Below are 23,013 nucleotides of genomic sequence, written 5' to 3' on the forward strand. Positions count from 1 at the left end.
TTTGGGGATTAAAATATTTTGTGTAACAGTTTTCTACAGTATTAGGATTTTTGTATGTATTTGTGTGGGGAAGTAGTGGGGTTTGAACCCAAGGCCTCACATGCTAGGCAAACACTCTTAACACTGAGCTATATCCCCACCCCTAGGATTAGGATTTAATTATGTATTTTCTGCTTAATCTGATGTATTTTGTTCTTCCTACAGATGCATTATGTTCAAGATAAGTTATTTGTGGGTCTAGAACATGCTGTGCCCACTTTTAATGTGAAGGAGAAAGTGGAAGGTCCAGGCTGCTCCTATTTGCAACACATTCAGATTGAAACAGGTGCCAAAGTCTTCCTACGGGGCAAAGGTTCAGGCTGCATTGAGCCAGCATCAGGCCGAGAAGCTTTTGAACCTATGTATATTTACATCAGGTACGGATGGATCGGGCAGAATTCTTGTCATTTTGACTGTAACAGGCTAGAATGATTCAGAACAAACAAGCAAAAAGGCTTAATAATATTAGGGATTTAGGTAAACACTAGGAGTAATCACTTAATATTTAGTTAATAAAAATAACTGAATTAAGTCTGTGTGTCTTTAATATTCAGGTCCTTAGGTCTTATATAAGTCTGTGATCATAAATGAGCTATGATAAGCTTAAAGTAACTTCCAGTTAAAGCTAATATTTTATGACCTTGAAGTATTTCTTATGCCAAGAAGTATCATTGCCCAGAGAAAGACAAAATAGCATGAAAAATGAGACAGAATTATATGTTGTATTTTCTCCTTTGAATTCCTGCTTCATATTTCTTTGCAGTCATCCCAAACCAGAAGGTCTGGCTGCTGCCAAGAAGCTCTGTGAAAATCTCTTGCAAACAGTGAGTTACTGATATATAAATATGTATTATATATATTTATTTCTCTGTATACGTATTCATTCTTCTTTTGGTGCTGGGGATTGAAAATGGGTGCCCACACAAGGCCCCTATCATGCTTAGGTAAGTGTTCCTTAATATACATTTACCACTGAGCTATCCTCAGCCCCAACAGTCAGTTATATTTGTCTAATAATGATTCAGAAGACCCACTGCCATTTTGGAATGGATTGGACTTTTTTTCCCCACCTGTATTAGTTTCCTGGGACTGTGTTACCAAAGTATTATGGATAGCATTGACTAAAAGAACAGAAATTTATTCTGTCAGGGTTTAGCAACCCAGGAGTCTGAAACCCAGGTGCTGGTAGGATTGATTCCTTCTAGTTGTTTTTTTGGTGGTTGCACTGGCATTCTTTGGCTATGTTAGCATAACAAAAAGCAGAGTAGAGCTCTGACACTATGCCTATTGTCCCAGCTGCTCAGGAGCAGTAGTGAAGATTGGTTTACAGTCTGGGCAACCCCTGTGAGCTTGAAAAAAATAATGAAATAAAACCAAGTAGCAGTGTTTTTGGGATAGTTGCTCGATATTCATTCCACTTGCTTTATCTTTTTCAAATTAATTAGTTAATTAATTGTCATGGAGGGACACAGTATCTTTGTTTATTTTTATGTGGGGCTGAGGATCAAACCCAGTGCCTCACATGTGCAAGGCAAAAGCTCTACCTCTGAGCCACAACCCCAGCCCATCCACTTGTTTTATTCTATAAACAAATAACTGAAAGGTTAATCATAGTACTTTCTGTAGCACTTAATGGAAAATTGGGTTTCCTGTTGAATACATTGAACCTTGTGTTCTTTGGTATTGAAGGGCACCTTGTTGGGGAACTGTTTGTTTTTGTGCATATAACCTGATTTGTTAATACATGAAATTACAGTTCATAGGATGCTTGTAGTAAAGAAGAGATTGAAGAAAATTGGGAGCTTGAGGACATGTCAGCCAGTAGACATGATTAATTCTGACTAGTACTAGCAGTTTAGAAATTTCCTCGTTGTTGGGCTGGGGATGTGGCTCAAGCAGTAGCGCGCTTGCCTGGCATGCGTGCAGCCCGGGTTCGATCCTCAGCACCACATACAAACAAAGATGTTGTGTCTGCCGAAAAAAAAGAAAACTAAAAAAATAAATAAATATTAAAAATTCTCTCTCTCTCTCTCTCAAAAAAAAAAAGAAATTTCCTCGTTGTTATGTTTTTTGGCTTTCTGGATGATTTTAATGCCACAGAATTAAATCTAGTTTGGGGGGATTTTGGATTATACATGCTTCTAATTCCAATGAGGTGGCTTAATAGTTTGTAGATCTGCCTTATTCAAATTATTGATTTGTTTTTCCTTCTCTAGGTTCATGCTGAGTACTCTAGATTTGTGAATCAAATTAATACTGCTGTACCTTTACCAGGTGTGTATATCTTGAAGTGTTTAAGAACTATTTTGTTAATGATATTTTTGTGTGTGATACTTGAGGCTAGAGTAACTGTGCCAGAGCACTAATAATGTTCCTTCAACTTAGGGTAATTTGGAAAGCCAATCAAGCCTCAGTATTTTTTTTCCCTAGATATTAAGTTTATATTCAGCTAAAATGTCTCATTCTGCTGCAGCTGATTAAACACTTTTTTTCTTCCCCCCTCAGGCTATACACAACCCTCTGCTATAAGTAGTGTCCCTCCTCAACCACCATATTATCCATCCAATGGCTATCAGTCTGGTTACCCTGTTGTTCCCCCTCCTCAGCAGCCAGTTCAACCTCCTTATGGAGTACCAAGCATAGTGCCACCAGCTGTTTCATTGGCACCTGGAGTCTTGCCAGCATTACCCACTGGAGTCCCACCTGTGCCAACACAATACCCGATAACACAAGTGCAACCTCCAGCTAGCACTGGACAGGTAGGATGCCAGGGAATGCATTATGCTGTCATTTGATTTAGGAGGGGGAAAAAAAAACTGGGGAAATGGTTGTCTTCTAGAAATAAATCCATGTAATGTGAGATTTTTTTTCCTTTTGTCTTCTGTGTTCCTACTATTAACCTACCTGAATACTTTATCACAGTGTGTACATTTTTGTTTCTCATCCTAGAGTTAATTTAATTTCATAAGTCTTGTCACCAAATAGTAGTTTAAAGTGGGAATGGCCGGCCAAATTTTTGTAAAGAGCCTTATGTAAATATTTTAGGCTTTTTGGGTCAGGTAGTCTGTGTCTCAGCTGCTCTCTATTCTGTTATTACAGCACCAAAGTAGCCATGGACACTGTCTGAATGAACAGTGGGTATACTTATATTAAAGCTTAATTTACAAAAATGACTGACAAGCCAGAATCATAGTTTGCCTGCCCATAATTTTGTGGTAGAACTGAGTTCTCGGAGAAGGAAGCTGGCTACAGCCCTCCTTTGAAGGGTCAGAACTGATTTAGCAGCTCTAATCTTTTTCTGACAAATGTTCCTAGCCTAAAAGATATATGAACTTTCCAGGATTATAAATTTTGCTAGGTCTTTTATGTAAGAAAGTGAAATTTTAACAAAAGAATAGATTTGTCAAGCTCTTCCGTGTGGGTGATGTAGAACAGTTGGAGATGGGAGAGACTAATGGGAGCATGGTAATGGATTTATGGCAGGTCCTCCTCTGTGGGCCTCTCATAGTGTACCCATGCCAGAGTAAACTGCAGCCTTGAACCATTGCCCGGCTTCCTTGTCCGTGGGCTGTGAGCACTGAAGAAGGTTGCACAGTTTGTAACAAAAGCATGTAAACTAAATTCTGTTTTCAGGCTGTAGTCAAAAATTGTACTGTTGTTTTTTTCTTTCTGATACTGAGGAATGAACCCAGGAACACTACCACTGAGCTACATCCCCAGCCTTTTGTTTTTATTTTGAGACAAGTTCTCCCATAGTTGCCCAGGCTGGCCTCAAACTTGGATACTTTAGGTTTACTCTACAGTGCCAGGTTCCTTTTTATATTCAGAAAGATCTGTGGTTCTGGGACTGGGGTAGCTCAGTGGTGGAGTGCTTGCCTAGCATGCGTGAGGCACTGCGTTCAAGTCTCAGCACTGCATAAAAATAAATAAAAAATTATGTCCATCTACAACGAAAATAAATAAATATGAGATTTGTAGTTCCTTGAGTTTGAGTTGAAACCCTTTTATAATTGTGAGGCAACATGGCACAGTAGTTAAGAGCTGGAGGTTTAGAGTTAGGTTGCCAGGATACATCATGCTTTCCCCTTTTAAGCTGTTTTATCTTGGGATATAACTTGAACTATCAAGAAAATGGTCATAAGGATAAAATCTCCATGAGTGGTAATGATTAACTAAGATGTTCCAAACAGTCTATAAATGTTAGCTGCTTGTTATTGATTGTGTGAATTTTCCTTTTAGAAATGCTCTTTATCTCTAATGTATACCGTGTTTTGATCACTCTTTATTCTTTTTTTGGAATAACTACTTAAAACATTAGTCAAGGGGCTGGGGTTGTGGCTCAGTGGTAGAGCATTCGCCTAGCATGTGCAAGGCCCTGGGTTCGATCCTCAGCACCACATAAAAATAAATAAATTTAAAAAAGTATGGCATCCAACTACAACTAAAAAAATAAATATTAAAAAAAATAGTCAAACTTGCTCCTATTTTTTTTTTAAGTTTTAGGTGGATGCAATACCTTTATTTAGTGGGTTTTTTTTTTTTTTTTTTTTTAATGCTCTGCTGGGACTTGAACATGTGCTAGGCAAGCGGTCTACCACAGAGCCCCAGCCTTCTTTTTTGCTTTTTTTAAAGCAGAGATTGAACACAGGGTCAGTTAACCACTGAGCCACAGCCACAGTCCTTTTTTGTATTTCATTTATAGATGAGTCTCATGGAGTTGCTTAGGGCGTCACTAAATTGCTGAGACTGGCTTTGAACTCATAATCTTCCTGCCTCAGCCTTCCTGAGCTGCTGGGATTACAGGCATGTATCATCATGCCAGGTTTAGTACCAGGGATTGAACCCAGGGTCATTTAACCACTGAGCCACATCCCCAGCCCTTTTTATATTTTATTTAGAGACAGGATTTTGCCAAGTTGCTTAGGGCCTTGCTAAGTTGTACTGGCTAGCTTTGAACTCCTCAGCTTTCGGAGCTGCTAGGGTTATAGGCATGTGCTACTGAACGCAGCTTAAACTTGTTCTTGTTATAGCAACTTAATAATAACCATGGTAGTACTAAATGAAGTTGTCTCTGCCACACGCATTAGCTGCATGTATGATTCAGATTGATGAAAGGGCTTTAAATAAGAGAAAGTTCCCGCTTCATGACTTCAGAAGTAAGTGGCTAAAGTTGCTATTGTTTTTTAATGGTTATGTTTATTCCTAATACCTCAGAGATACACAATGAAAATTCAAAGAACTGTATATAGATTGTTAATTTCATGTCCCTAGGATGATGGTGGGAGGCTGGGTGATACTGTTAAATTATATAGGAAGCAGATAAAGCTGCATGTGATACATGAAGTATATTCTAATAAGTATTTACTTATTCATTAGTTGAGCAGTGTTACATTGTTTTTCCTCCTTGGTTTGTTTTGGTCCCAGAGTCCGATGAGTGGTCCTTTTATTCCTGCTGCTCCTGTCAAAACTGCCTTGCCTGCTGGCCCCCAGCCCCAGCCCCAGCCCCAGCCCCCACTCCCAACTCAACCCCAGGCACAGAAGAGACGATTCACAGAGGAGCTACCAGATGAACGGGAATCTGGACTTCTTGGATATCAGGTTAAATAAAATACCTTGTTTTCCTTTCCTCATCTTATTCTCCTACTATATTCTCCCTTTAAAGAAAGAAATAAATTTACATCTATATTAACTGTCCTTCTAGTATCGGGATTTATGCTTTCTGGAATCCATTTAGTTTAGGATTTTATTCTTGAGGAATTAATTTAAGCAAGTGTGATTTCCTTTGGGTGGGTTTTGCCTTTGGGTTCATTGTGATAAGAAAATACACAACTCTTGGGCTGGGGTGGTGGCTCAGTGGCAGTATGCTCGCCTGGGATGCATGAGGCACTGGGTTCGATCCTCAGCACCACATAAAATAAGATATTGTGTAAACCTAAAACTAAAAAATAAATATTTTTAAAAAAGAAAATACACAACTCTCCCTCCACCTGGAGAGAAGTTTACCATGAATAACTTCTAGAAAGAGTTGTATAGAACTCTGTTTTCTCTTACTCATACAAGACTCTTGAAAGCCTGTGATAGTTCTTACTTTGCAGCATATCTCACCAAAAGCTATCCATATACCAGTATGTCTAAACCTTGGCTTTCAATTTGTTTTTTGTTTTTTTTTAACCCCTTTAAATTAAGGGGGGGGTGTCCCATACTCCCCTACACACACCTGTTGGAAATGGAGTGATTTATACACATAATTACAAACATAATCATTCATAAAGTTAAAGATTAAGGGTTGGGGCTGAAGCTCAGTGGCAAAACATTTGCCTAGTGTGTGTGAGACTCTGGGTTTGATCTGTAGCACCACAGAAAGAAATAATTTTTTAAAAAAGTACATGGTTTTGGTACAGTTTTAACAGAAGCATCTATACATCTTGCCAGAATCCTTCAATCATTGTTAGTTTTTAATTGTAGTTGGACAAATACCTTTATTTTTTTATTTATTTTTATGTGGTGCTAAAGGATTAAACCCAAGGCTTTGAATGTGCTAGGTAAGTGCTCTACTGCTGAGCCACAAACCCAGCTCCCCTTCAGTCATTCTTTATAAGACAGCAAATTTTTTACAGTTTTGTAGAAACCAGTTAAATTATGGGTGGTTGGTTCAAAACGAAGCATGAATTGTAGTATCTTTAAATCCTAGAAATCCCTACTTGACTACAGTTATCTTCCAAATCCGGAGTATATAGTACAGTTTAATTTATTCCAATTTATCAGAAAGATGAGGCACTTGACAGTTACATTAAGGAGCTAAAGTCATTACAGCAGTTGTAGGTTTGCTAATGCCACTGTATTTTTCTGCTCATAGCATGGACCCATTCATATGACTAATTTAGGTACAGGCTTCTCCAGTCAGAATGAAATTGAAGGCGCAGGATCGAAGCCAGCAAGTTCCTCAGGCAAAGAGCGAGAGAGGGACAGGTAAGTTAGTTTGATCAATTATACAAATACATTTAGTTGTCATTCTTATGCACTATTTTGTATAAGTAATGGTTATTGCTATGAGCTGCAGTGTACTAAAGCTTGTATTAAAGCTCACATGAATCAAACTCCTCTTTGTTGTGATTGATGCAGTAATGGAAAATATTGCGATATATCTTTTACTGTTTAGAAGCAGATAAGTTAAAAATTGAATTCAAACGGATTTTCATTTTTTTTAACAGGCAGTTGATGCCTCCACCAGCCTTTCCAGTGACTGGAATAAAAACTGAGTCTGATGAAAGGAATGGGTCTGGGACCTTAACAGGGAGCCATGGTGAGTAAGGTGGAGCTGGGGGAACAGGGGACTAAGTAGGACTGGACTCAAGCTATAAGTTTTCCTAACCTGATATTCATTCAGGTGTTTAATCCACCCTCTATAATCTACTGTCTAATGAGAATACTTTTTTTTTTTTTTTAATAAGGACAGCGTATAGTTACAGCCTTTTATTTTCAACCGACGTGTGTCTAGAAAAGAATCAGTCAACTTATTTTATATGTAGCATCAGTGACATTAAAACCCTAGGAAATACTAATAATTGGTAGGTCATTTCAAAATTCTATTGCTAATGTCGTCTGAATACCTGGAGGTGATCTCATACAGATTTAATAGATTTTATTTTCCTTTAAAAGATCAGTTTCCTTTGTATTGGGAACTGAAGCACATCTCCCTGGCAGCCTGTGGCTGCCACAACATTCCCAAACTCTAAATCCATAGTGGTGCATGGGGTCATTTTGGTTCTTTGTCTGTAGTCATAATAAAAATGAACAGAAGAAAATACATATTTTTCTTTTCTTAACTTCCTTTCTTTTAACTCTTTAAAAGGTGAATATCAGCCCCCAAAGACTCATTTGCTAACTTTCCTTTTTTTCTTTTTTCTTTTTTTTTTTTTTTTTTTGTGTGTTTCTTTTTCTTTCTCTGTTTTCTTACATGGTTCTGGTGGATTCACATTTGCTGATGCTGATGCTGTTTTTCGTGTGATCTTCAACGTTTTTGGGTGACCATTGACCTTGTGACCTCAAAATGGTGTCCAACTAACCACTTAAAATTAACGTCTTTTTTTTATTAACGAATTTATGGTATTATCTTTTTTTTTTTTTTCCCTTGGTGGGGAATGGGGTTGGGGTTGTTTTCTCTATTCTAGATTATCCAGCCAAAAAAATGAAAACTACAGAGAAGGGATTTGGCTTGGTGGCTTATGCTGCAGATTCATCTGATGAAGAGGAGGAACATGGAGGTCATAAAAATGCAAGTAGTTTTCCACAGGGCTGGAGTTTGGGATATCAATACCCTTCATCACAACCACGAGCTAAACAACAGATGCCATTCTGGATGGCCCCATAGGAAACAGTGGAACAGTTTTGACCCTCGATGACTCTTCTTAGCAATAATGCATGCATTTGATTTAACAAGACTCTGGGGCCTGTACTGGGAGCCATCTTGGACCTTTGCAGAATTTAGAGGTGGAGTGCCCCCTTACTTAAAGGGGTTCCTTTTTTTTTTTTTTTTTTTTTTTTTTTAAGAAATTCTCATTTCTGCAGTGGCATTAACATCTGTTTACTTAGAATCACAAATTTGTCTCAGAAGCTTTTTAACAGTTGGTGAAATGTGCTTGTCTAATGAAGCATCCCAACAGGGTCATTCTTGTAGGTGTTTGGCCTGATCCAGCCTTTTCCAAATGAATAGCCTCTACTCTCAAATGAAGTTTTCTTTGTATTTTACTACTGTTGGGTCAGTTTTGATAACTGGTTACAAACAAAGCCTTACTATTTATTAGTGGGGAAATGATTTTAAGATCATCCTTTTCTTTTCAGTACCTAATTCTAAGAAATCCTCATCCCTGCTTCAGTTTGGATTCTTTCTGTTTTTGAAAATGCTATTTTACTGATTTAAAATTGTCAAATGCAGCTGGATCCTGACTAGGAAAATGAAGTTATTTTTTCATTGTGAGTTTTTATTGGGATGATCCAAAGCGGGTACCTTCAGGCACATTTGTCTTACATAGCCATTGCAGTTTTTATTGCCCTTCTAAGCTCCTTGTCTTCAGCTGGGTCAGAGAAAACTACTTGACTAAAATCTGGTGAGAACTCATCACAGAAATGAAACACAGTGGTCTGTCTCTCTCAGAACTGCTTGCAACTAAAATAGAGAGATTTGACTACACCAAATAGGATGGTGGACTTGGTGACTGAGATTGCAACTTGTCCTTTTTTCTTGGCATTACAGGTTTTGCCAAAAGAACTTTTTTGTATCAAATATTGATGTGTGAAAGTGAAGGAGCTAGTCTGCTGAACCAGGAGTAGTTTGAGATACTGAACTGTCATTTTTGCACATTTGAATACTTTGCAGGCTGGCTTTGTATAAACTTATCCTCTGGTTTCCTATATGTTGTAAATAATTAGACCATAATTTCATTATAAATAAATGTATAAATATTCTGCTTGTGGTTTCTTTTTTTTTTTAATCTTCTACAATCCATCCTTACATTAAAATTAACATTTTTACTCAGCATATTGCAGTTAAGAACCTCACAAAAAAAATACATACACAGACTCCAAGGTTTGCACATAACTCCAGGAATTAATTTTAAAAGTTATTTATTTTTTATGGACATAATACCTTTATTTCATTTATTTTTATGTGGTGCTGAGGAATGAACCCAGTGCCTCCTACATGTGAGGCAAGTGTTCCATCACAGCTCTACAGCCCCAGCCCAACTCCAGGAACTTAAAGTCCAGATGAAAATTTTGAGGGATATTGAGCTGAATGTATTCCTTTTTTATATTTTGGACCTTTACTTTACAGTGACTTTAAAGGTTTAAGTGAATGAAATATTTTAAGGCAGATTTAATATTTTCTTGGGAAGACAATCTTATAAGAGTGGTGGGCATCAGGAATTTTCCAATATAAAATTTTCTGTACATGTGTGTGCTGCCTGGAGATGCATGTGCAATGATAAGCTCTTGAGTTATATCCTTTCCTGCCAGAGAGAAGTAATTTCAAAAAATCAATTTTGAAGGGCAGTACTGAGAATGGAAGCCAGGGGCCAATGCATGCAGTTGCCCTGAAGCACGTTTTTTAATGTTTTATAGATATATTTAAAATACATAAAGACCTCTGATTAGGATTACTAGATGGTTGTGAACATCTGCCCTTTGACTCCTAATTTCAAGGATCTAAATTGTGCTTGTGAAATGAAAGCTTTTTCTGCAATGGAGGAGAGTCGTCCCTAAATTCCATCTCAGTCCTCTGTTTTGGGAGAATATTGAGGGGTGAGGTGGTCCCTTTCCTCATTTGCTGTTTTGGCCTTAAACTGGTGTAAGTTCTGTCTGCCCCACGACAACCACCAGCGAACGCCACCTTTGAAAGATCCCCTGCGTATCACGCGCTGCCTCCTCCTGACTGGTCAGTTCACTTTATGCTGTTGCCTTAAAACCCAGTCTCTACGTGCAGACCTTGAAACTGGTACGTGACCAGTGGGCCTTTGTGGCCCGTTGCGGAACTAGGTTTGGGTCCTGGAAGGGGCGATGTCCCGCCCCGCGAGGGCGGGGCACCCGCAGGCGTCACGGGGCGGCCCTGCCCCTCCCGTGGGGACGCAGTGCCGGTGGCGCCATCTTACCCGGCTGCGGGAGGGGTCACAGGTCAGAGCCCGATCCTCCCGCCAGCGAAGGAGCACCGGGTGGGTGCCCAGCCAGACCAGGGCCTCCCTGCCTGCGGGGCCCAGCGGCCTGAGGTGACGGGGGCGCCAGGGCCTGGGGGACGGTGGGGCCGGATCGGGGAGGGGGCGGAACCTCGCGCCGCGGTGGGACGAGCCCCTGCAGCCCAGCAGCAGCCTGCGTTTGGTCCCCAGACCCCAGGCTTCCCACTTGGCTCCCTTTCTTGTCTTGGTGCCCCGTTCTGAAAAGATTGTAAATTTCTTTGTGGGAGAAGTAAGTGGGGAAACCTGTGATGTGTCATAGGACGGTAGCATCTCTGAGAGGGTGAGGATGTGGGGCTTCTTGGGGCCCCAGAAAGGTTTCTGAGGTGTTAGGAGCAATAGGCCATAATATGTCTGGGAAAGTAGGGCGCTTCGGGACCGCCGGCACGGCGTGTCCACCCTGCATTAGATATCTTTTGCTTTCCTTCTAGGTGGCTTTTCCGTGGGGCCGCCCAGGATTTCCCAAAAGGACAATGGATTCTGGAACTCGCCCTGTTGGTAGCTGCTGTAGCAACCCTGCAGGGCTCTCACGGGAGTACAAATTAGTGATGCTGGGTGCTGGTGGTGTGGGGAAGAGTGGTAGGTGACATTTTCCATTTTATAAGTAAGGATGAAAAGGAACTTCAAATAAATGACCTCTACCCAAGCCAGTGGGGTTACTGGCTATTTGTTGTGCAATGTTGATACTTTCAATCCTTTCTGTGGGTCACCTTGGTGAGGATTTTAACTTTCATTTCTTGTTTTGAAGCCATGACCATGCAGTTCATCAGCCACAGATTCCCAGAAGATCATGACCCCACCATTGGTAAGTCAGATTCTCTCTCAGATTTCCAAATACACCTTGTAAAAGTATCTTAGAGCCAGAAGTGGTGGTGCCAACTTGTAAGCCCAGCCACTTGGGAGGCTGACATGGGAGGATTGCAAATTCAAGACCAACCTCAGCAACTCTCAAAATAAAAATAAAAAGGTCTGGGTTTGTGGATCATGGTCAAGTGCCCCTGAGTTCAATCCCCAGTACAAAAAAAGGAGGGGGGGTATCTTGTTAAATGTTTGGTAAATGTCAATTTTAAAAAACAATTAATAATAAATACTCAGTTTTTCTTTGCAGAAACAAACCTCTCAGACATGTTTATTTGGTCCAATACCAGAAAGAGCATATTAACCTGAGGAAAAAAACCCATGAAATATTGTTAAATTTCTATTTATATTTTGAGCCTTTTTCATCATCTAATTCAGATTTATTTAGAAACAAGGGTATAATAGTGGTTGGTAAACAATTGAATAGTTCTTTTTCTAGATTTTTAAACATAAGCCTTCTTTAGTCTCTATATTGAGCTGAGTATTAATGGGACAACTTTCTTTGTCATATTTTTTTTTTTGGTTGGTGTGCTGTATGGTTAGACTAAAGGCAAAGCTTAAAGGCCACTTACTTACTATCACTTCTCTAAGGGTCTGACTTGAAACTGACTGTAAGTATGAGTCAGCTGGTTTGAACTTCCACAAAAGGAAGCAGAAAAACAAGTAGAGCCAGCCTCCTGAACTCTTACAACCCAGGCATGTACGGCCTGGACTTCTTCCACTTGAAGCCTTTCATTTACTTCCTTATACCTGAAGTTCATTATACAATGGTATCGTTTTCCCTGTCATTTGTAGTCTTTAACTCTCATTATTGTCAGAATGCTGATAGAGTAAAAAAAGTCATTTTGTTTGTTTTGCCTTTTTTTTTTTTAATTGTTCTTTTCTCCTAAGACTAAGAACACTAATGTCATCCCTAAACCTTAAGGAAGCAGGTTTAATTCTAAGGGATTATATCTTAGTATAAATAAGTAAAGGTGAGGGAGGACACAGAAAGGCAGCCTTACCACTGTTATTTTCAGTATGTGGCACTTTGCCATGATACTGGGTCTCTAGAAAGACTTTCCATCAGGTCAGGCCCCTGCTGCTGAAAGAGTGTTCAGTGGTAGCCCAGCTTTGGATGTGGTCATTTTATACAGTAGGTACTTCTGTGGGTTTGGGAAAAATAGAAACAGTTTTTGTTTTTCAGATACAATACCAGATCTATCTATCTATCTATCTATTTTGGTGTTGGGGATCACACTCAGCCTTACAGTTGCTAAAATTAAATGGTCTGCCATAGAACTACACCCCTAACCATATGAAGTACTTTTTGATATTAGTGAATATTTTTTCCCATTATCTAATGACACTGTCTGATTCAACAGCAGCTACTTAGGTTTCTTGGGTTGCTGTTATGAGCCAAGAACTGGGGTAGGCCCTGGGGTACAGTGGCAAACAAAAAGATATGGTGTCTGTTCTCACCCAGTTTACATTTTGTTTTAAACTTTGGCTACAGACTACAACTTTACATTGTAACTGATACAAATATAAGTATGAATATATTTTGCTGATGGATACTTATTATACATATGCAGGTATGTTTGTAGCAAATTAAAATATCATGAAATTTTGCTTACCTTTCTAAATATAATGTTCTCTAGGATTTTTGTCTCTTATTTAAGCTTTTGCTTTTCTATTTTATTTTGGTTTTGGCGGTACTGCGGATTGAACCCAAGGGTACTTAACCATTGAGCCACATCCCTAGTCCTTCCCCCCCACCCGCCAGTTATAGGTGGACACAATACCTTTATTTATTTTTTATATGGTGCTGAGAATTGAACCTAGTGCCTTACACGTGCTAGGGAAGCACCCTACCATGAGCCACAATGCCAGCTCCATCCATCCCCACTCCTTGTTATTTTATTTTTCTTTTTTGTGGTGCTGAGGATTGAACCTAGGGCCTTGTGCATGTGAGGCAGACACTCTACCAACTGAGCTATATCCCCAGCCCTCTATCATTACTATTATTATTATTTTTAATATTTACTTTTTAATTATGGGCTGACACAATGTCTTTATTTTACCTTATGTGGTGCTGAGGATCGAACCCAGTGCCTCACATATGCCAGGCCAGCACTCTACCTCTGAGCCACAACCCCAGCCCCTCCTTTTTATTTTTTGAGACAAGGTCTCAAGCTTATACTCTAAGCCTCCAGCGTTGCTGGGATTGTAGGCACGTGCTACCATACCCATAAAGTCTTTGCTTATCTATTTTAATGTTGGCTCCCCCCCATTAGGTTTATGTCACAACTTACTAATACCAAAGGACCATGACCTGTGGTTTGAGAAACACTGATTTAATAGGCTCTTCATCTCTGAAATAGGGATTCAAGAAAAAATATTAAAAGGTCAGAAATAGGGATTCAAGAAAAAATATTAAAAGGAAATATATTGGGGTATAAATAGCAGTTGTTTTGGGGTATGAAAATATTGACTGTTTTTTTTTTTTTAAGTTGTTGATAGTTTATTTATTTATTTATACGCGGTATTGAGAATCGATGCTAGTGCCTCACAATCCCAACCCCAGTCCTTGAGTGGGTTTTTTATTCTTCTTTTCTATGATTTCCAAGGTTACTAAAATAACATACCTTAAATAAACCAGGTGCACTAGCCTGCATGAGTAGAGCTACTCAGGAGGCTGAGACATGAGGATTATTTGATCCCAGGAGACTGGCCTCTTTTAAGGAGATCCCATCTCCTTAAAATAATAACAATAATAATAATAGTAATAAGCATAAAATAAAATGTCTTACATAAGGGAAGAATTGTGACAATATGGATTATTTAGAAAGTGTAGTAAAGTAAGTTATGGTTTTTCTTTTTTTTTTTTTTTTATATTAAAAAATTTTTTTTAAAGCCAGAGAGAGAGAGAGAGAGAGACAGAGAATTTTTTAATATTAATTTTTTAGTTTTCAGCAGACACAACATCTTTGTTTGTATGTGGTGCTGAGGATCGAACCCGGGCCGCGCGCACGCCAGGCCAGCGCGCTACCACTTAAGCCACATCCCCAGCCCCGGTTTTTCTTTTATCTATACTGTTAATACAGGGCTGGGGATGTGGCCCAAGCGGTAGCGCGCTCGCCTAACGTGTGTGCGGCCCGGGTTCGATCCTCAGCACCACATACAAACAAAGATGTTGTGTCCGCCGAGAACTAAGAAAAAATAAAAAAATTTAAAAAAAGCTACATCTCTCTTTCCTATCTTTAGAGGGCTTTTTTAAAAAAAAAAAAAAAAAAAATATATATATATATATATATATATATATATATATATATACACATATACTGTTAATACAAAGAGCTGGGTACAGTGGCACATGTCTGTAATCACAGTGACTCAGAAGGCTGAAGCAGGAGAATCTCAAATTCAAGGTCAGCCTTAGCAACTTAGCAAGACCCTGTCTTAAAATAAAAAGGCCTAGGAATATAGCTCAGTGGTAAGCTTAAAAAAAAAAAGTTTAGAGGTTGTGTGGTGACCTGTGACCTGGGAGGCTAAGGCAGAAGGATCACAAATTCAAGGCCAGCTTCAACAAGTTAGCAAGACCCTGTCTCAAAATGAAAAGCACTGGGGATGTGCCCTGATCCTCTGGGTATAGTCCCTAGTACAAAAAAAGGGAGGGGGGGTAGAATCAACTTCAGTATCTTTATGAATTTTAAAATAGACACTTCATTCTGTGTGTATGGATTTATAGTACACCTTTCTTCCCTCCTGTAGAAGACGCTTATAAAATCCGAATCCGTATTGATGATGAGCCTGCCAATCTGGACATTTTGGATACAGCTGGACAGGTATTAAATCCCAGAAAGCTATGAGTAAAGGCTGTTTTACTCTAGTAAATGGGAGGGGAAGGCTTATGCAGAGATCACTAGTTTATCTCTCTTAATTTTTCATGCACTCTGACTCAGGATAGCAGGTAATCGACTTACCTCTTCTTTAAACTGAAATAAATAGCTAGTGTATATAGATCTAGGTTACATCAATACATTATTGATCTATGTGTTTCTTTAGGCAGAGTTTACAGCCATGCGGGATCAGTATATGAGGGCAGGAGAAGGGTTTATCATTTGTTATTCTATCACTGATCGCCGAAGTTTCCATGAAGTTCGGGAGTTCAAACAGCTCATCTATCGAGTTCGACGTACTGATGACACACCTGTGGTTCTTGTGGGAAACAAGTCTGACCTAAAACAGCTAAGACAGGTGAGGAAAGAGAAGAAAATGTTGTCTAACATCTTGTAGAATAAGTCATTTATGTTTCTTGGTTTACAGATTTCTTTGCCTTAAAATAGAAAATCAAAATTAGCTTCTCCCTAACCTTGAAAATTTTGCTGTATCTATTTGCTAATATTATGGATAAAGGGCTGGGGATGTGGCTCAAGCGGTAACGCACTCTCCTGGCATGCAGGGGGGCGCTGGGTTCGATCCTTAGCACCACATAAAAATAAAAAATAAAAATGTTGTGTTCACCAAAAACTGAAAAATAAATATTAAAAAAAAATCTCTCCCTCTCTCTCTCAAAAAAAATTAAAAAAAATATGGATAAAATCTGGATTGGAGACTCAGTTTACAGGAAGCCCCAGGGTTATGATCAGAATAGAATAGAATATCCATCAAGTAAAAGGTCGTGGAATGATCATTGACTAAAACTTCAGAAATAAATCTGTTTAAACAGTATAGGTGTGGTGGCACACATCTGTGATCCAGCAACTCAGGAACTGAGGCGGAAGGATCACAAGTTCAAGGCCAGCCTCAGCTACTTAATGAGGCCTACCTGGTGAGACCCCTTCTCAAAATAAAAACTTAAAAAGGGCTGTGGATGTGGATCAGTGGTTGGTTAAGTGCCCCTGGATTGAATTCCCTATACCATTAAAAAAAAAAGAAAGAAAGAAAAATAAGTGATAACTTTCAAGTTAGTGAAAATACTTAAAATTGCTGTTTGTGGTAGAGGTTGAAAGTATAGTAAGACATTCATGACTACTAGTGAAAGCAATGAATGATACAAATCTTTTGAAAGTATTTTGACAGTTGTTAAATTTGTAATTTTATTTATTTTTACTGGTAACTGGAGATTAAACCCAGGTGTGGCTCTACCACTGATCTCTATCCTCAGCCCTTTTTATTTATTTTGAGATACATTGCTGAAGCTGACCCCAAACTTGCAATCCTGCCTCAGCCTCCATAGTGGCTGGAATTACAGGCACGAACTACTACACCTGGGTCAATTTGTAATGCTTCTCTGTTAAGCCTTGGAAAAATCTGTTCAAGAGGTTATATGCAAAGTGTTCATTGCCAGGCTATTTATGGTAGCAGAAAATCAGAAACAGTCTTACTGCCCAAAAGTAGGAGAAATTATGGCCTATCCAGAATTGGATATATTGATTTGGGGTTCCTCGAAATTTTCAGTATTATAGTTTAAGTATATATCTCTTTTGTTTGTGCTTTTCTTTCTTAAAATGGAAAGTGTGGAGAAAATTAGTCTTGCATATTGATGTCCATATCTATTTAGTAATCTGTTCTAAAAAGTTATCTTGAAAAAAGATCAGAAATAGAACCATATAATTTTAAGGCAGAAAAAGCCATGTAATCTAGTCCCCCCAAATTATAAAAGTGCCTGGATTCTACCTGCATACCTTCAGAGTTGAGATGTTCTCCTCCTGTTAAGGTTGCCTATTTACTTTTTTTTTTTAAGGTGTAAATGGATCTTTTTAAATTTTATTTACATATTTATATGTAGTGCTAAGTGCTAAGGATCAAACCCAAGGCCTGATTCATGCCAGGCAAGTGCTCTGCCACTGAGCCACAATTCCGGCCCCGCCTATTTACTTTTATACAGTTGTAATGGGTTTTCTGTTAGCCCTCTAAATTTGCTCATGTTTGCACTTTTAAAGGTCACCAAGGAAGAAGGATTGGCTCTGGCCCGGGAGTTCAGCTGCCCTTTTTTTGAGACTTCTGCTGCATACCGCTATTACATTGATGATGTCTTCCATGCACTTGTACGGGAGATACGGAAGAAAGAGAAGGAGGCAGTGCTGGCTATGGAGAAAAAATCCAAACCCAAAAGCAGTGTATGGAAGAGGCTAAAATCCCCATTCCGGAAGAAGAAAGATTCAGTAACTTGAAGGGAAGATGTGAAGTGTTTTTATCTGTGAACTGCAGTGCTTGATCGAAGCAGTCCAGTAACCTGCAGTAGTAAGCATGGTGCTTGCTCTTTCTCCTGTTATGACCATTATTTTAAAAGTAACTGATGAGGGGGACGTGCCTACTAGGAGTTTTCAATAATGTGGTATTTAAAGTATTGTTTCTTAGTTGATTCTGATTTATTAACCCAGTGACGCACTGTCTGCTTTTAAATTATCACATTAGAATTTGATCTACCATTGTTTTGGGTTATTTTGCTGATGTTAATTAATTAATGTAAATTTTTTATATCCTGGGAGAATATGTATACCATGTGTGTTTGATGATTTTGCAAGAGGAATGTGCTGTACACTCCCCAATCATCCTTTAACTTCAGTTTCTTGGGACTGTCCCAGAGAAGGACCTCAGTCTCATCTATTCATACTGAGCTTCCGTGTCACAGAATAAAAATCATACAGGGAAATCAGTGCTAAAGAGATCAGTGCTAAAGTTCAGCAAATAGCTATGGAGCTGACATCTGTTCAGATTATGGAGTGATGAGATTTGGGTAAATCGGATCAGATGCTTGCAGGAAGTTGGCTAGAAAAAGGTAGGGTCAGAACATTGTTCCCAGTACAAGCCTGGCTTTTCTGAGAAGTGCACCTTTGGTCCAGACACTGGGAGGGGTAAGAATAGACAGAAGCATATGAAAGGTAATGAAAATTTCTCCTAGGAGCTTCTTAAGTTCTTTTCAGGGTTTTGCCTTTCTTTACCTTCAAAGGTAAACACTGGATTGCTAAACTTTTGTTTGTCCTTAGTTGGGACAGCCATTGCCTTGTACAAATTTATTTTTTCTCCACAGTTACACACACTAAGACATTGTTTCCTAGTACTTTCCCTTATCTTTCTTGTACTCTTTGGAAGAGCAAGACCTGACAAAATGATTTTTAGGCCCTTTGTTAACTGACTTTATTTTCAAAAGTTGGAGTAAAATCATGTGGCCTCCTTGACATCAACAGTCACTAGACTTTGCTCAAAGAAAGTCTGTGGTTTTTCTGCTTAATGGGTCAGTCATAAAGCTTTAATATTTATACATTGGGTTTGTAATCCTAAGATTTCCTTAAGAGGACCTTACTAAGTTCACCTCAGGGTTGTCTGAGCCTTGACAGTTTGGCCTAACCACTTTTCTCCATTTATGTAGTTGAGAAACTATAGTCCTAGAAAGAAACTGCTTTAAACATTGCTGGTAACTTCTCTTTTGAGGATCAGAATCATTTTGCTATCCAAATAGACCTGTGGAGAGTAAATGCAAAAGTGCTAAGAGTAATGAGTCACGTGTTGAATATTCAACGTCACTGAAGCACTATTTGTGTCACTCTCAGAGGATGATTTTGTGTAGCACCTCTTTGAAAGCTCAACCTACTGTTTTCTGTTGTTAGAAGCAGGACGACAGGGTTGTTATGTTTTTCTTTATAAACTAACTGTTTATGGTCTAGATTTAAAGAAAAGTTCTAAAATTTTTTTAGCTCTGAGTAGTGGTCCTTTTTGAAACTCCTGAAAACGTTTTTGCTACCAAATAAATCATGCTTTATGGTACTCAGCCATCTAAAAATGAAAGACCCAAAATTTGAGTCTGCACAGAACAAAAATCTCACAGGAACCATTACACTTTGGAGAAGCATGGAAGTAGAAATACAGTGCAATTCTATTACAGTATTTTACCACATTTAGAGCCTTTTAAGTTTAATGCCTTAGTTTCTCATTACTAATGAACTAGGGAATTATTAGCATTAAGCAAGAAAATGACAGTTATATAATTGCAATGTAGAATGTGCCAGGAAATCTGTAAGACTGAAGGAAATTTGTATTGCATATGCAAAAAATAAGATTAGTGTTTTTAAGACTTATTACTGACACATATTTGATTCCTGGATAAACTAGTCGCTTAATTAGTACTGAGAATTCTGTTCATTCATGGTGCTAGATAGTTTGAGGGGTCTAATATGTGTAAGTCATATCTCTTTTCTTAGTGGTCATATAGTGTAGGTAATTTATGAGCTCTAAATAATCAGCTTTATCCAATTCAAGGGCATTAAGATTAATTACTGCCTGGAACTTTGAAGAGAGAAAAATTCAGGGACACATTGAAAGGCACTGGAACAGTTTATGTCCATATCAGATCAGTAAATTAAAAGATTCAGAAACTCATGTCTAAAATTAGCTGGTTAGAATTCAGAAGGGGACATGTTTTAACTTTGTGATATATTAGCAAAATTTCATCTACTGTGATGTTTTGGGGGAAGTTTTTCATTTATGCACTTGTATATGAAGACAATTTGTATGACAATACAAAACTCAAAGAATTTGTTGGGCTTTTCTTTTACTTATATGAGTGGGTAGAAATATTTGGAATCATTTTAGAAAGCTCATTTTAAGGAAAAAATATAGCATGTCTGTGATCCCAGAAACTTGGAAGGCTGAGGTAGGAGGATTGCAAGTTGTAGAACAGCCTCAGCAACTTGAGAAAGCTCTGAGCAATTCAGATAGACGCTGTCTCAAAAAAATATATATAGCCAGGTGCAGTAGCACATGCCTGCAATCAGGAGGCTGAGGCAGGAGGATCACGAGTTCAAAAACCATCCTCAGCACCTTAGCAAGACCCTGTCTCTAAATAAAATATTAAAAGAACTGGGGATGTAGTTCAGTGGTTAAGCACCCTGGGTTCGATCCCTGGTACCAAATAAATAAATAAAATTAAAAATGGTTATATTGATTTTGTTAAATACGTATTTCTGCCCTTTTCCCCTCCTCCCTCTTGTTCTCCACTTTGTACTACACTGATCTTCCCATTCAGTTTATGCTATCTGCAATCCCCCCCACATTCTGCTGTAGCTTCCACATAGGACAGAAAACATTTTACCCTTGATTTTCTGAGTTTGGCTTATTCCACTTAGCATGATGTTCTCCATTTTCATCCACTTACCGGGAAATGTCATTATTTCATTCTTTTTTTTTTTTTTAAAGGTAAATGACAAGAACTGTTTTATTTATTTATTTATTTTTAAAGAGAGGGGGGAGAGAGAGAGAATTTTCAATATTTATTTTCTAGTTCTCGGTGGACACAACATCTTTGTTGGTATGTGGTGCTGAGGATCGAACCCGGGCCGCATGCATGCCAGGCGAGCGCGCTACCGCTTGAGCCACATCCCCAGCCCCCATTATTTCATTCTTGATTCATTCATATGTTCCTGGGCATTTGGGTTGATTCCATCATTCAAAAATATTTGAGTGGACTGGGATTGTGGCTCAGCGGTAGAGCGCTCGCCTAGCATGGGTGGGACCCGGGTTCGATCCTCAGCACCACATAAAAATAAAGGCATTATGTAAAAAAAAAAAAAAAAATATTTGAGTGCCTACAACATACGGTCAACTGCTAGTGAGTATTGATTCAGAGATTACTTCTTTGTGAGGAGACAGGAAAACACAAATGGAAAACTATAGTACATTTGTCTCCTAATTGAAGATTATGCAGTTGCTTCAAATACGTATAAACTAAGATGTGGGAGAATGAGAATAACTTTTTTTTGTACTGTAGATTAAACCATTGTGTGCTTTGTCGCTAAAATATATCCCCCATCCTTTATTTATTTATTTAGATAACAGGGATTGAACCCAGGGGCACTTGATAAGCCACATACCCAGCTCTTTTTTTTTTTTTTTTTTAATCTTTTGTATTGAAACTGTCTTTCTAAGTTGCTTTGGAGCTTGCTAAATTGCTGAGGCTGGTCTTGAATTTGGTGATCCTCCTGCTTCAGCCTCCCTAGTTGCTGGGGTTACAGGCATGCACTACTACACTGAGCTTAAGTGAAAGTCTTTGCTTTTATCTCCACTACTGTAAATACATACTAGTGTTGGTAACCAACATGACCTAGTTTGGACATTGGAGAAATATATTTGTTTACTCATTTTTTAACATTTTTTGAGTGATGGAATATTTTTGAATGATGGAATCAGCCCAAATGCCCGTGAACTCATGAATGAGTCTACCACTGAAACAAGGGTAATGGAGAAAGGGCCTTCCATTTTTTAATGTAATCTCTGTTAGCATAGGTAATGAAGTTCAGCCCAAGTGCCTCTTCTGTAAGCATGAAGCATAGTAGGATTCAAAGGAATATAAAATACCACCTTCACTCTGGAGTTTAGATAAAATTTTTATACACAGGGCTAGCTCAGTGGTAGAGCACTTGCCTAGCATGCATGAGGCCTTGGGTTCAAATATTGCATATACCATCAATCTTCTTCCCTTCCTCCTACCCTACCCTTTCTGTAGTACTGGGGCTCAGGTGAACTGAGGACCTTGAGCATGCTAGGTAACTGACTCTGACTGACTTCGACTGACTACACCCCAGCCCTAAAACCAATCTTAAGGTGTAGTAGGTTATAGTATAGGAACTTATATGCTCCAAACTGAGAATGTTATGGGAATTCAGAAGAGGAAGGAATTAGTAAGGTCCATGGCAGATAAAAGGACCCCAACTCCTTAGGAGCTAATGGAAGAAGAAGGAAATTGGAGAGATTAATCTGAATTTTTTTTTATAAATTTGATAAACACTTTATAAATAATTGTTGGTGTTACAAGTTTTCTAAACCCAATCTTGAGAAAGGCAAGACATAGATTTTGAAATCATTATTATTATTATTTTTTTTTTTTTTTTGGTGATTCTGGGAATTAAACCCAGGGCTTTGTGAATGCTAGGCAAGCAAAAGAACTGCATCCCAAATGCTTTTTTTTTTTTTTTAATATTTATTTTTGGGCTGGGTTTGTGGCTCAGTGGTAAAGCACTTGCCTTGCATGTGTGAGGCACTGGGTTCAATCCTCGGCACCACATAAAAATAAATAAGTAAGTAAATAAGTAAATAAATAAATCTATTTTAAAAATATATATTTTTTAGTTGTAGTTGAACACAATACATTTATTTATTTTTATGTGGTGCTGAGGATCAAACCCAGAGCCTTGCACATGCTAAGCGAGCACTCTACCGCTGAGCCACAACCCCAGCCCCCAAACACTTTTTTAAAAATATTTTTTTATAGTTGATAGACCTTTATTTTATTCATACATGGTGCTGAAAATCAAACCCAGTGCCTCACACATACTCCTGAGCCACAGCCACAGCACCCCCAAACACTTTTTATTTGAGATAGTTTCACCAAATTGCCAAGGTTGACCTCAAA

The 23,013-nt window shown here is 38.6% G+C and overlaps 2 protein-coding genes and 1 non-coding gene across 4 annotated transcripts; all 3 read left to right on the forward strand.

Annotated features, from left to right (window-relative positions):
- Nucleotides 1–204: 204 nt before the first annotated feature.
- On the forward strand, nucleotides 205–8,585 carry LOC144251709 (KH homology domain-containing protein 4-like; the record flags this gene model as incomplete). Its single annotated transcript, XM_077794476.1, has 9 exons — nucleotides 205–416; nucleotides 803–863; nucleotides 2,256–2,313; nucleotides 2,545–2,798; nucleotides 3,139–3,177; nucleotides 5,464–5,637; nucleotides 6,896–7,008; nucleotides 7,251–7,342; nucleotides 8,211–8,585. Coding segments are annotated over 9 exons (1,203 nt in total), but the record flags the coding sequence as incomplete, so codon positions are not given.
- LOC144251712 (small nucleolar RNA SNORA42/SNORA80 family) lies at nucleotides 3,500–3,636 on the forward strand. Its single transcript, XR_013342735.1, has one exon. It is a non-coding gene; the product is annotated as a small nucleolar RNA SNORA42/SNORA80 family (small nucleolar RNA).
- A 2,075-nt stretch (nucleotides 8,586–10,660) lies between the features above and the next one.
- Nucleotides 10,661–20,202, forward strand: LOC113194081 (GTP-binding protein Rit1). Of its 2 annotated transcripts, none has more exons than XM_026405039.2 (6): nucleotides 10,661–10,799; nucleotides 11,195–11,342; nucleotides 11,512–11,568; nucleotides 15,375–15,448; nucleotides 15,669–15,860; nucleotides 17,549–20,202. In XM_026405039.2, exons 2-6 carry the CDS (start codon nucleotides 11,237–11,239, stop codon nucleotides 17,777–17,779), a joined length of 660 nt encoding a protein of 219 aa, XP_026260824.1. In that variant the 5' UTR covers nucleotides 10,661–10,799; nucleotides 11,195–11,236; the 3' UTR covers nucleotides 17,780–20,202. The 2 variants fall into 2 exon arrangements, with proteins under 2 accessions (XP_026260824.1, XP_026260825.1); XM_026405040.1 differs by having other exon boundaries at nucleotides 10,667–10,745.
- Nucleotides 20,203–23,013: the final 2,811 nt, after the last annotated feature.

Source organism: Urocitellus parryii, unplaced genomic scaffold (genome assembly GCF_045843805.1).
Source record: "Urocitellus parryii isolate mUroPar1 unplaced genomic scaffold, mUroPar1.hap1 Scaffold_1607, whole genome shotgun sequence".
NCBI lineage: Eukaryota > Metazoa > Chordata > Mammalia > Rodentia > Sciuridae > Urocitellus > Urocitellus parryii.

What these genes read in the sequence shown, in the direction of transcription:
- LOC113194081 (XM_026405039.2), top strand. Translation starts at nt 11,237, where the DNA reads ATGGATTCTGGAACTCGCCCTGTTGGTAGCTGCTGTAGCAACCCTGCA. An exon ending in TGGTGGTGTGGGGAAGAGTG is followed by an intron (nt 11,343 to 11,511) that starts GTAGGTGACATT and finishes CTTGTTTTGAAG; the next exon opens with CCATGACCATGCAGTTCATC. An exon ending in ACCTAAAACAGCTAAGACAG is followed by an intron (nt 15,861 to 17,548) that starts GTGAGGAAAGAG and finishes GCACTTTTAAAG; the next exon opens with GTCACCAAGGAAGAAGGATT.